Raw genomic sequence first — 14,385 nt, forward strand, 5'->3', positions numbered from 1 at the left:
ACTATTAGTTGTTCCTTGGATTTACTGTTACAATCAAATAAAAGCAAGCCACACCGATTATTGGTGGGGCGTTCTTTTCCCATTCCTGCGTATCACACCATCAGAAAGCAACAGCTTTCACTTTTAAGCCGACGGGTGTTTTCACAGCCGACACCTCCACTGCATCACTAGCCCTCCAAATCTAAATGCCTTTAATTGATGATTAAAAATTATTTTTAGTTAAAGAAAATGACAACTACAAGAACTTCTGTAGCATAATGGAAATATGTATTTCACAATTAGCACCGCTTGAACAGGCTAAAAATATATCGCTGCCAAACATAAGAACGTGACTTGAAAAGTAAACAACAAAATCTAATGTTGGGGAGATAAAAGTAGTTAACCTTAAGTCATGGTTATTGACTTCTCTACTTTTATTCAGCAACCCAAATCCACCATCTTGGATCATGGGTCTCTACCATGATGATCCATATTCAGCAAACTGCATGACCTTTGGTTAGCTGACAATTTGGGACATAGTATTCTTGATGGCCTAGTCAGTCGACATATTTCCAGAAGTTGAATAAACTGTGACCTACTTTTTGGTTTGCAAATGTGTTCCAAGCTTGGTATCCTAGATCTGATTGAACCTGAGACCAACTACCATTGATGACAAGGATGATTTACCTATTCATTTTCCGCTTCAACTGAATGAACCCTTTTTATGTACTTCAGTATATTATATGTAGAATCGCATCTTGCAGGTTCTTCATGATCATACTGTTCCAAAGGATATCTTAAAGCTACGGGCTAAAGCATTGAAGAAGCTAGGAACAATTTTCCAGGTATCACATTGGTTCATAAGCACTTTTAGGACCAGAAGAATTTGACGCACAAAGATGATATCATAAATCAAATCTTTTTCTCATGAAAATTTAACTGATGCATATTAACTCATTGAAATATTTGCAAATCCTATTAAGATAATAATGGAAGAATAACTTCCATTTGATGACAACTGTGGAATATAACGAATGATTTGCTTCGTTAGATATGATGGAATTCTTATCATATACTGTTGGATGACATGCTCTCTCACATAAACTTTGTAGCTTTATTACGAAGTGCCTACCACAACACCTTGGGCACTTGAAAATATGTATGATTTGATCATGTAGCATCCATTGAAGCACCATTGGGCATGCATGGTGAGTGACATTTAAGTTGGTGTGCCTAGATCATAGGAGAATTGCTATGCTTGTTTCCCTGTGCTAACTTTAACCTTATATCTTCAGTTAAACAATATAGTGGATCATCAGCAAACAACATATTATTTAATTCAGTTTCAGGAAAGAAATAATATGCACGAACACATTTGGAAAACTGACGTTAGATTGAGAGGATGAATGAGCCTTCAAATTTCAAAGGACAATTCAGGAAACTAAAAAAATCATGCTTTTCGAGATGATGGATGTTAACTTTTTTTTTTTATATTTACATGGAGAAACCGCCCCCAGGATCATACTTACGATCACTGTCCTGGCAGCATAAAACTCCATGGGCTTACCCCTTGCCCCCAGGGAGTCGCCATGCTTCGGCTTGCACAAGGGGTGATGCCCATGGGATTTGAACCTAAACCCCTTTGAAGCGATGATGGATGTTAAGTTGTTAACTTGAGGTTTGTGTTTGACAGTTTCCAGGAAATCTATGGCCTATATGTATTTCAAACAAGTGAGTCCCAATTTTGAGATTAGGGCTAAAAGAGTTAGCCCCTACATAAAAGTTTCCCTATTCTAGGAGTAGTGATAGGGTGATCTAAAATAGATTCTGACAACTGACAAGCAAGCCTGCATGGTTGTGCTACCACTTGTACCAAAACTTTTCTCATTTTCTCAATTTTCCTTTTTAGTAAACAACTATGTTTTCTCATAGTTGTGCTACCACTACGTAATATCTTGTTTACTGAAAAAGAAAATTGAGAAAATGTTAAAAGTTTTGGTACAAGTGGTAGCACAACTATGCCGGTTTGCTTGTCAGTTGTCAGGATCTATCTTGGATCACCCTGTCACTACAAGAATAGGGAAATTTCTATTTAGGGGCCAACTCTTTTAGCCCTAATCTCAAAATTGGGGCTCACTTGTTTGAAATACATATGGGCCATAGATTTCCTGTAAACTGTCAAACACAAACCTCAAGTTAACATCCATCATCGCCTCAAAGGGGTTTGGAGCAGTGGGATGGGGCCTAGGCTGCTAGGCAGGCGGTCTATGTTCAAATCCCATGGGTGTCACCCCTTGTGCAAGCCAAAGCGTGGCGACTCCCTGGGGGCAAGGGGTAAGCCCACGGAGTTTTAGTTTCGGAAAACATATTTTTTTAGTTTCCTGAATTGTCCTTTGAAATTGAAAGGCTCATTCATCCTCTCAATCTAACGTTAGTTTTCCAAATGTGTCCGTGCATATTATCTCTTTCATGAAACTGAATTAAATAATATGCTCTTTGCTGATGATCTATTATATTGTTTAACTGCAAATATTATCTTTTATTCATTATCAGGAGTGGATGCAGGATGGACTCATTTTCAATGAAAAGAATTTGAAATCAAAAGTCTCATTCAAATCTGTTTCATTTTCTACAATGCAGAATTAGTGGGAGGTTGTAAGCTTAAAAGTTTATGAACTTCTTTATGGTGCTTTATATTTTGGGTTTGGTTAGGGCCCAAAACTAATCATGATTATCTAATTATTTATTAAAATTTAGGCATTTTTATAAATTTAAGCTATGAGTTTAATTATATATATCCCTGTCTTCATGTCCAACTTTTGCAAATCCCTATCACGTATCCATATCCAGCCATGTTTTTCTAAGCTATGGATTTCTGTGTCTGATAGGCAAGCTGATGAGCTCCTGGCAGTAATCTAACATGAGATCATTAATCCGCCTTCCTGGTTAATAGTGACCATGTTTTGTCACCTGACATGGGAAGATCATGATTCAAAACCACAAGAGGCATCCCTTGCAGCCATTGCCACAAGGTCAAAGCTGGGTGGGTTTTAACAACATGAAGCCTGTCAATGTGTGGTAGATATGTAGTGTCTCCTAGACCTAGTCCCAGAAAAAAACATGTTCCAACTTGAGATCTGATGCTAAAATTGTGCAACATTTACTAGCACATCTATCCTTCCCGACTAATTTTCTCACTCCATGTCAGCGGTATTAATGGGGTTATAGCACCTTAATTTATCTTGGCCTCCTCTTTCTTTAGTAAAAAAAAAAACAGTTCCATTTTTGTTTCATTGAAACTGCTAGATCCAACCCAATTAAACCCTTTACTTTAAAATCAAGTTGAGCCATGCAATTTCATCTCTAGAACCATAACAAATATTATCATTACTATACATCTAGATTGATAAGCTTATGTCAAAATTTTATTACGAGAATAAATAAAATCAACAAATGTATAAAAAGAAGTCTACATGTAAAATAAATTGATTTTTCTTAAAAATGTGTACTTAAATAATATTAAAGCAAACAAGTTCCCTGTTTTACCATTTATAATTAAATAAGAAAAAAAATGAAAAGATTAACCAAGCATCTTGTTGACAATTAGGATGAAGAAACAGAAAAAAAATAATTTTAAAATGTTTACATGGCAAAAAGTGTTAGAAAAATGCCTACCACTGAGGGTACTGCATATATGAATTGAGAATTATGTCGTTGGAATGGAAAATCCATAGGGCATGCTATGGAGATATTCTTGTCTTTTGATGGGTTAGATCTTTTTACATAATCTCCATTTATAGGCTGACCTAGTAGAAATAGATAGCCACCTTTCAAAATGCTATGGAGATATTCTTGTTTAATGTATGAACATTCCCATAATAGATTGAAGCACGACTCTTCATCACTTCTGCACGTGGCATCATGAAACTAGCTGAAACTCCTTTCTCTTTAAAAATAGTTGTGTATACAGTCCAAGGATGCCAGCCAAGCGAAATCAACTGTGTAATGAAATGGCACAAAAAATGAGACAACGAATTATAATTAAGACCAAATTTTTTATTCATGAATTATCGTGATCAACAAAAAATGCATTTGAGATGAATGAATCACAATGGGGCATATGCCCCTTATTTAGAGGGATCTAACACTAACAATTAGAGAAGATCTAATGGCTAGTTGAACTAGCCATTAGATGTCCTCTAACAGCTAGCTACCTCAAATGGCTAACCATTATACAAAAGCGCCCTCAATACAAATAAAAATACAAAGAAGGAAAAATATATGTACAAGAAAACCTATATACAAAAACCTAGTATGTACTCTAACAGTGTGTACATTCTAACGCTCCCCCTCAAACTTGCCATTGAAAGAACAAAAGTTTGCTAAGTAAAACCAGGGTGAGGGAAAAGCTTGAGTGAAAATTTTGCAAGCTAGTGTTCATAAGATACATAGGGTAAGGAAATAGTGTTTAGAAGATACATGGGGTAAGGAAATAGTGTTCTTTAGACGCCTCTAGAACATAGTCATGATCCGTTTTTATATGTTGTTGTTACATAACAGCTTGAATGGCTCAACCATGTCGATACTCATGTCTTCATGAAGTCTGCTCAACCATGTTAAAATATGTAATATCATAATGTAATCTCATGTAACAAAACTATGCTCTGACAACAAAAGTTATATCTATATGGCCAACAACCGGATATTCCATGAACGCACCAATCTTATTGAGATGCATTGTCACTACGTACGAGAGAAATTTTTACATGGCACCATTGATCTTTCCTATTTTTTCTCAGAATACCAGTTGGTAGATTTCTTTACCAAGTCTCTCGTTGCTCCTCGATTTCACTTTCTCTTAAACAAACTTTCAGTTATCCAACCGTAAGTTTGAGGGGGAGTGTTAAAATATGTAATATCATAATGTAATCTCATGTAATTCTTCTTAGTCTTTTTACTTTATGTTATGTAATTTAGTTAGAAACTAGTTAGGTTAGTTTATTTCTTTAGTTAGAATAGTTTATTTCTTTTATTCTTGGACTTTTGTAGACTTTACTTTTTGACCAAAGTCAAAAAGTAAAAAGCCTTAGAGAGTCGTTGGACTTAGAGCCGTTGGGAGCCCAATGACTCCCTCTAAGGCTCCTCCTCTTGTATTATAAATAAGGGGCTGCTCCCCTTTGTAATGTAATGCATTTGTAGGGTGTGTTACCCATTCAATATATATTTTTTCTCTTCTCTCTTTTGTATACCCTTTTTCGGGTATTGTTGTATGAATGAACCCTTGTGGTTCTTGTGTGTGATCCTTTTCGGTATTTTGGTTGAAGCTATTTGAAGCTTCGTTTGGTGAGGATTCAAGAACTCATCTTCTTACAAGCACTACAATCTCAATAGTTGTTGTAGTCATGGCCCTATATTTTGTCTCTATATATGATAGAAAAACTTTTTTGTTGATTTTTGCATCTCCAACAAAGGGCTGATGCCTTGCCTCCAGGCGTATACTTGACCACTAACTTGATTTCATCATTAAAAAATGGTTTTGTGAGCTCCAACCCTATCTATTTCTTAAAGGTGAAGAAAGGCAGGTGATTTGTAGCATAGAGGGATTTGAATTTTTCCGACATAATCCATTGCAGCTATTAGTGCCTTCGAACCATCAAATCTCTAATCACCAATCACTAAGGATTCCACATGGTTTCTTCTATGTCTATCAAATACCATATAAAGGAAAATTGTGTATCTTCCAGCATCCAAGTGACTTTTGAAGATTGTTTCTGGTGAATCTTCCCCTGCAACCTCTACTCTCTGATTTTGATCTTCAAGGGTTGCATCTCCTGAGTTACTATTTCATCCCTACTGGCTTCCTCTATATTTGATATAGATCTTTGCAGTTCTTGAAGTCTTCCTTCCCATTCTCTAATATTCTTGAAATGTTCTTTCCCAACAGACCGTCTCCAAACCAATATCTAGTTCTTGACATGCTCCAATTGGCACATTAGTTTGAAAACATCCCATTGTCCCTCATACTCTAAGCTCCATCATTTTGACCACTCGTTGAAAGCTTGGCAGTTGGCACTCTAAACCATTAAAGTTCCAGTATTAATGGTTTTATTGCACAGAATCCCATACCCCAGCTAATCTGAACCACATTGTCGTCTGAGAGGGATCACAGGAAAAAGCTCCTCTCACATCTTGAGTATTGCTAGCTAGGTCACTCAATAAGAGGAACCTGTTCAATTTTTTTAGACATGGGATTCTTCTACTGTTCAATCACGTGAAAAGATTACTGCCTAGAGGGACATCAACTCTCACCTTATTAAAAGTTAACCATTTGGTTGTAATCCTCAAAGGTAGATTGCAGTCTGTTTGGGACAAGATTGTGTTAAATTCCCTCACAAGCACCATAGTAGTCTGCATGAATCTCTCAGAACACCCATTGAGGCCCATTATTCTCTTTTTCAAGGAATTGGTAACTGGGTCATAGATGAATGTTCTCAACAATGGTCCATTATGAACTCCCTTGGAGAAGACCACTGAGATAGAGAATCTGCCTATATTAATTGTAGAACCTTGTTTGTCCCACATCACCAGAATACCTTCTGATTGCCTTTCTGATCTCTTCTATGTAAATTCACGGCCATGCCAAATATCCACAATCAACAGGCGATCCACCTCCTCCAACATTGTTTCCACGTGCCACAATGTTAACATGATGTTTTAGAAAATTCATGACTTGGAGCCTTTGGTTCCTGCACCTTTGGCCCTTGACATTCCTAACGATTATCTTCATCAATTTGAGGTGAGTGCCCCTTCCTTGAGGTAATGGTCTAAGTGAATCAACCATCTGGGTCCCATCTGTTGAAAGGGCATTTAGTTCCCTCCTAGTGCTTTCGCCCTTGCACACAAATCCTATTTTGCTGCCAAACTGGACCATAAGGTCTTTCTTTATATATAGTCCCATCACGAGGAACCCTAGAACTTTGAAAGCTTCATTCCTGTTGTAATTTGTAACCCTAGGCACTAGGAAATATCCTTTTTTATCTCTCTAGCCCCATTTTTTTTCGTCAACACCTCATTAGAAACTATCTTCGTAGAGCTGAAGATTCTCTCTTCATGCTGGTTCCAATCTCTCATGTGAACTAAGATGTCCTTTGTCTTTTCATTAACTTGTGATAATCATAGGCTGACTTGGGCATCCTCTCTCTCTCTCTCTCTCTGAACATGCATTTCATTTATTAACATGATGCTTTGAAACTCTTCACTTCGTATCTAATTGGTAACCATAATAAATGCAAAAGCATGGCAACTCTCAATAAATGTAATGCATTACTTTAGTCTAAATTAACAGAACCATTGAATTCATATATATAATGTTATAATGAACCAGGTACACACACACTCTCTCTCTCTGTCACACAGATTGCAAATCATCAAGTCCTCATTCCCTAGTTCATAGTGAGCAACTTTTCATTGTTCGTGTGGTATGGTATCATCCATTGTGGCCAATTTTCATGTAAAAGTCGTGTCCATTTCCTGGTCAATTCTTGCATGGATGTATATTTTCATTCTAATGCCCTGAAGAGTGTGGGCGTCAAATGCATGTCTTTACCTACTTATGCAAACAAGTTAATTCCCCATCCTTTTGTCTATTGAAATTTGTCAACTATTTATTTTTCCATAATTTCACCCTTTCCTGTATCTCAATGTACTTACATTTGGGTATGTCCCATATTACATACCATAATATGTTTGAGCTTGTACGATATTGTGCAACTTGTTATCCATAAGTTTCACAATCCATGTCTGATGACTATGCATTTGTTTGTGCATATCTGCATGTACATGTGTGTGTGTGAGAGAGAGAGAGAGAGTACAATGTGACCATGTTATACTCTATGTCACATGGGTGCGGGTGCGGGGATTCGGCACTTCCAAAAAAACCGGGTGCGGGGGTGCGGCAGGGGCAAAAATGTATATATATGTATCATGTATAGTGTATATGTATGAATGTATGGTAGCTGTTAAGGTCCATGACATTTATGCCCAACTTACTTTTTACCATTTTTTATCTTATATGGTTGTCCCCAAAGATGAAAGTGATGAGTTGTGGAGCCTGATTCATTGTTTTTGCCCTTGCAGGAAGGGGGGTCCGGGGGCTCCTCCCGGCGGGGGTCCCGCTGTGCGGTCAGCGGGCAGGGGTCCAGGGGGGGCGCCCCTGGCGGGGGGTTATAGGGGGGCAGCGCCCCCTCCCAAAGAATTTTTTTTTAAATTCTGCAGCCCATTTCATAGGGCAAAAAAAATTTAAAAAAAAAATCCCAAAAAATGGACAAAAATGACCCTGGGTGCGGTCAACGCACCCAGGGTCGGGTTGACCGCACCCGGTGCCGCACCCGCACCCCTGTTGAGTCGCGTCGACGCGGGTGCGGCACCCTGCTAGCCGAATCCCTGTGACATAGGTTATACTCAGATGTTTGTGATGACAATGGATATACACTGCTGCTAGTCATGAACCCTTTTCATATAATTTGTTCAATATTAAAGTACAGGCACGAGTAAACAGAAATTAATCACCAATTAGGCATCACAAATACAGTTGTCATTGTAGAATAGTCATATAGATAAACAAGCTTGAAAGTTGAAAGCCACCTCTTTTTTTATGCTCATTCTTTCACAAGGAAATAAAACCAACGGTAAACCTTTACTGGAACAATACTATGCTCGTTATCCACTTACATGGTATAAAAATAAGTAACTGAAATTGTTTTTAACCTGCATGATGAAAAAGAAAAATTTCATACGATTATTAGTTTGTATTGAAATGTGTGTTAAGGGCCTTTTCCCCTTTACTCGTGCTTCACATCGATACTTCATTTTTCTACTTTGCTTTGCTCAAGCTCCCTTCCGTGATGGTGAAACAGTTTTTAAGACATGATTACCTTTATAAGGTGAACTTATTATTTAACACTCACAAGAAGCCACACAGAAAAGGATGGAACTGTCAATTCAATCTCCTAAACACAAGTAATTGTTTTGAGATGTATTCTTATGCATATTACTTAAGATCCCAGATTGCTCACATGCTCCATAATGAGATTGATGCAAACTACACCTACTCTTCATATAGTAGTAGAGTACTAGTACTTCATTTATCAAGAATATTAGGATAAAATAATATGAAGCAACCGACTCTCCAGTCATGAAGTGAAGTCATTTTCATCACCTGATTGAAGATTGAAGGATATCCAGTTAAGTAGACAGAAGAAATGATTCATAATTTTTATTATATTAAAGTAAACAAATGTTATAATCACCCAAAGAAATCTTTCAATAGCTCCTTCCCAATTAGAATGAATTGGATTGTATTGCTGCTGTTTTGGATGTTACTCATACTCTCTCTCTCTCTCTCTCTCTCTCTCTCTCTCTCTCTCTCTCTCTCTCTCTCTCTCTCTCTCTCTCTCTCTCTCTCTCTCTCTCTCACACACACACACACACACACACACACACGCACACCTTTCTTTGAATACGTGCACCTAATGGAGTAATTGTTTACAATTTCACATGGAATTTTTCCTATAGGGTGCAAAGGATCTATATAGGAGAGAAAATAGTTTACGACATGAGAGTGCCACAAAGGACTCCACTGCATCATCAGCAACTCAGTAATGACTGTCAGAGATAGCAGTATCCTTGTGAGTTCCGTGACTGTGTATTTGTGGTTTACTTCTTTCCAGAGATAGGTCAACTGCAAGAATTTTAAGGCTTGAAGCTATTCTGTCTGTAAACTATGGATCCAAGGGGCACTTTAATCATTGATGAAAAGCATACTTGCCCCTTGTTTAGAGCACCTGTCGCTTTTGTGTTATTATTGAAAAGAAGTCGCAATAAAAAAAAATTTGCCTGATGAATGGTTTCGAATGATGAATGATAACTTTTCCCTGCTTTAGAAATCCTGAAACATTGTGTTTTTCTCATGCTGATAACTTTAATTTTCTAAGCGCCCATTTTTTTTGCCGCACTTTTCCAGGAAATTGCTGAGCTGATGGGAAAGTGCAGACTTTTCCCATCCCAGCTGAAACAAATAGCACAGCAATGGGGTGGGAAAAGTTCACGATTGCGGGCCACAGCTTTTCCCTCATCCCTATTTTCATGAGTAAACCCATTCTCACCAAGCAATTGACCGTGTCGAACAACTGGGAAGATGAAGTACAACCCTTCAAAGGAAAAAGAAAAAGAAACATGAATTTCAAAATGGCACCATTTTGTGGCATCATTCACAAATGCACCTAACATCTGAAAATTTTCAAAAAATACCAAATTTTGTTTATGTTTTTCTTTAAATAATCTTTTTGAAAATTACTGACCCATATTGGGTTAAAGTAGAAAGATATTACGTACCGCTTGACCAATTTTTTATATAGAAAAACCTTAACAATCAGGAAAAAAAAGCCTTGTTACGCCAATTGGGATAATCATGAATTAGGTAGAATTTGATTTGATATCATCCTCCCCTTGATTTTGACTCTCTTTTTCTTTAAGTCGTCTTTAAAATTGATCTTTAGATTGTCATCGTCTCCATAAAGACGATAAATTGGTTGAACTTTTAGGCTATGTTTGGGTGCCTTGATTCAGTGGTTGTGTTGTGGTTTCCGACATACTCTTGCTGTTTGGGAGCAATGGCGTTGCTGAAACAATGCCTTGGGACTGGTGTTGTACGGCCCGGCACCACGTTTGAACACCTTTCATGAGGATGTTTTTGGCAACTCCATCACTCAACATCACACATTGGCAAAACAATAGTTTGGCAACACACTTAAACCATGTTCATCTCATTGCAAGGCTGCCAAACATAGCCTTAGAAAAGGCAGATCAAACTCTGGAGGGGAAGAGAGGAAAACTGAACTAAAATTTTAGACATTTTAAAATTTGCTGCAGATCTAAAGTGAAAACCACCCATGGACCCTCTTTTTTTTTTGCTACTCTAATGGAAAATCCTCCATCATTGACTGGCCTCTGGTGGCTAAAACCCTTAATCAGGGATTACACCCAGCTTCGACTTGGTGGCAAAGGACCACGTTCTGTCAACTTGGTGACATTCACAAGTTGCCCCTACCAGATGAGCTCAGCCCTTGTGGACACACATGGTTTTTCCTTTCGTATGAGGGAATGGTTTGATTAACTATGACAACAGTCGGGTGCAATTTTGAAAATTTTCAAACGGTTGGTATTTTCCTGAATTATGCTGCAAGCTTGGGTGTGAACTTGATTCCCCTTTGCTACGAGTAATATTGTAATATTTTTTTTCAAATTAAATCTCTTCAACTTGTTTACTAAAAAAGAAAATTGAGAAAATGAGAAAAGTTTTGGTGCAAGTGGTAGCACAACTATGCAGGGGTCCTATGTCAAGCTGAAGGCCCAGGATCGAATCCCTCTGCCACATGGGTTGGTTGTTGTTCTGGTAGTGGTAAGGGTCTGCCTAACCCTAGCTTGCCTTTCAAAATAAGAAACTACGCAGTCTTGCTTGTCAGGATCTATTTTAGATCACCCTGTCACTACTCCAAGAATAGGAAAGGGCTTGGCCCTAATCTCAAAATTGAGACTCACTTGTCTGAAATACATATGGGCCATAGATTTCCTGTAAACTGTCAAATACAAACCTCAAGTTAACATCCATCATCGCCCCAAAGGGGTTTGGAGCAGTGAGATGGAGCCTAGGCTGCTAGGCAGACGGTCTAGGTTCAAATCCCATGGGTGTCACGCCTTGTGCAAGTTGAAGCATGGCGACTCCTTGGGGAGCAAGGGGTAAGCCCACCGAGTTTTACGTTGCTAAGACAATGAAAATAAGTATGGCAGGCAGAGCCAGCATGGTTAGGTCTTTTATCATGGGGGCGGTTTCTCTGTGTAAGTATAAAAAAAAGTTAGCATTCATTTGTTGGATTTTAGATCGGATCAGATCCAACCTGGATGTGACCCATATTGACATTACCACATCAAGAGACATACATGAAAGAGGCTTTTGGGTTTTGTGGGGTTACTTTCATAACTATCCATTCATGCCCATTAGAGACCTCCACTAGTGCCTATTATGGACACATTATGAATTCATTACGAGCATTTCCCTAATCTCCCTATAAATAGGAGAGATCCATGGTAGCTTGATGAGGACTACCATGAGGGCATACGTGGTTGTTGAGTGTCACATTCGTGTGTTATCTCTCTTTCTAGGTTCAAGGATCTTGCTCACCGCTCGACATTCTGGCTTAGGCTAATTGAGGGCATCGATTGGCTGAGGAGAACGTCGACCGCCCGCATCCACTGAAGCATCGTTCGAATCGTTCAAGGCTATATCCGGTAAGTGGATTTTTTGTGATCCATTTTATGCTAACATTGAGTTATGGGCCAACACCGTGTATTCGTTGTGCATATTCGGGGTGTGGGTGTGCAGACATCCATGCGATGCTTGACAAAAATTTTTGTCGGCATTGTTCTCTCTCGCCAGACTCTCATTTGGTTTTGGGATGTCGAACGACGATGGAGGAAGCATTAACAAGCAACCCACTGCCTGTCATAGTCGTTTCAGCTAGCCATTTGGTTGGTTGTCCATTGGCGACTGTTGAGGCAGCCTTTACTATACATCCTTAAATTTCAGCCATATCCGACGGAGGATCGACAATCCGTGAGTGGATCTAAGTTAATTGACGTGTGAGAATCATGTTTGAGTGATTTGAGTGCCATCGGAGTTGTGTGGAGGGATTCCAACGGCTCTACAGAATTCTGGCAGAAATCTATCTATGCACAATCCGACACCTTAATTTGCATTTTTTGGTGAACCAATGCGGAATTTGGTAACGATATCAAAACAAAAGTTGTTCGCAATTAAATTTTGAGCAACTTTCGTTCAGACCTCACCAACATTTAAGATCTCCATCAGGCTGTATTTTAGGAAGAGCACTCTTAGACCCATGATGAGTCTGGGTGGATCAGGTCTGTACCTGACTCAATGGGACCCAATCCAGACCCAAACCCATTCGAGGGACTGGTGAATCGAGTCTGTGCTCAATCTGGTGGGATCTAGTCTGGGACCCGGACCCGTTAGGTATTCTGGGTGAACAAGATCCATGACCAACCAGGTCGGACCTGGTCCACAACTCAGACCCGTTTTGGGTTTTGGGTGGACCAAGTCTGAGTCTGACGATGTCGGATCCGATCCATAACTCGAGCCCATTGTGGGCTTCAGGTGGATCGGGTCTAAGTCAGACAAGTCAGACCCAGACTTGTTGTGGGTTTCGAGTGGACCGGGTCTGAGTCTAACCCTGTCAGACCCGGTCTGAGACCCGGACCCATTGGGGTTCTAAGTGGACCAGGTCTGGTCCCGACCCATTGAGACCCAGTTCAAGATCTAGTTAGTAACCATGAGTTGGATCAGGTCCAAAACTGAACCATTTAACCCATTAAGGACAAAACTGATACAGTCCTTCCGGGACCAGCTCAGAAGTTCTTGAGATCGGTTCAAGGGATTTCTCGAACTGGTTCAGACATTCTAAAACCAATTTAGGCATCCTGGAAATAGGTTTAGTGGTTTCAGAGATTGGTTCATGCATTTTAGAATCGGTTGTGTCCTTTTGAGATTGATTCAATGGTTTATGAGACCGGTTTGAGTCTCTTATAGCTAGTTTAAGGGTTTTCCTAACGGATTCAGTGGTTTTTTGGACTAGTTCAAGATTTTTGTGATCGGTTCGAGGCTTTTCATAATCAGTTCAAGGCTTTTCTTGACCGGTTTAGGGTCTTTAAGGACTTGTTTAAGCTATTTTAAGACCTCAATCTCAAATATGACACATAAATGCATGTCTTTGTTATTAATTTCACACTTTTTGGTAACTTTAACATGATATAAGGTGTGTTTCATATTATTTTTTGAGTTATCCATAATTATTTAAGCATGAAATTATGAATATATGCACTTTATTTGTATTATGACATGCTTTATCTAAACTTACAGTAAAATATTTTGAACAACTCACTCTAGTTATGACCAAAGTGATTCGAGTTTTGTTGATTGAGGATTTCTTGGACCGTGTTGAGATTGTGTGTGATTTTATAAAAGAATGATTCTACCCAAAGGTAGGTTATTGTGTTTCAAATTCACATAAGGTGTAATAGTAGGTATCTACACTAGCCCATAAAGTACGTTCGTACCCAAAAGTACAGTATCAAATTGCCTCTGATTATATGATGTACTAGTTTCACCAATGAAGTTAATTGTTTAAGAATTGAGAACGCGAAGTAGCTCAAAGTATTATTGTTTTCAACAAAGTGAAACAATAATAACTCTATTATGCTTGCCTTAGAAAATGTGAATAATAAATAGTCTCATATTTACCTTTTTGATATGAATCTCATACAAAGCAATCT

At 38.6% G+C, this 14,385-nt stretch overlaps 1 protein-coding gene across 3 annotated transcripts in view; it reads left to right on the plus strand.

Moving 5' to 3' along the window:
- LOC149815489 (chaperone protein dnaJ 10-like) overlaps positions 1-9,769 on the plus strand; it is a 122,364-nt gene extending 112,595 nt beyond the window's left edge. For all 3 annotated transcript variants that reach the window (XM_089988987.1, XM_089988986.1, XM_089988988.1), the window contains 2 exons: positions 744-824; positions 9,553-9,769. In XM_089988987.1, coding sequence (XP_089845113.1) covers positions 744-824; positions 9,553-9,639 — 168 coding nt within the window. In that variant the 3' untranslated portion in view covers positions 9,640-9,769. The remainder of the gene's footprint in view (positions 1-743; positions 825-9,552) is intronic.
- The last annotated feature ends 4,616 nt before the right edge of the window (positions 9,770-14,385 follow it).

This window comes from Nuphar pumila, chromosome 15 (assembly GCF_984573655.1).
Source record: "Nuphar pumila chromosome 15, dmNupPumi1.hap1.1, whole genome shotgun sequence".
Lineage (NCBI taxonomy): Eukaryota > Viridiplantae > Streptophyta > Magnoliopsida > Nymphaeales > Nymphaeaceae > Nuphar > Nuphar pumila.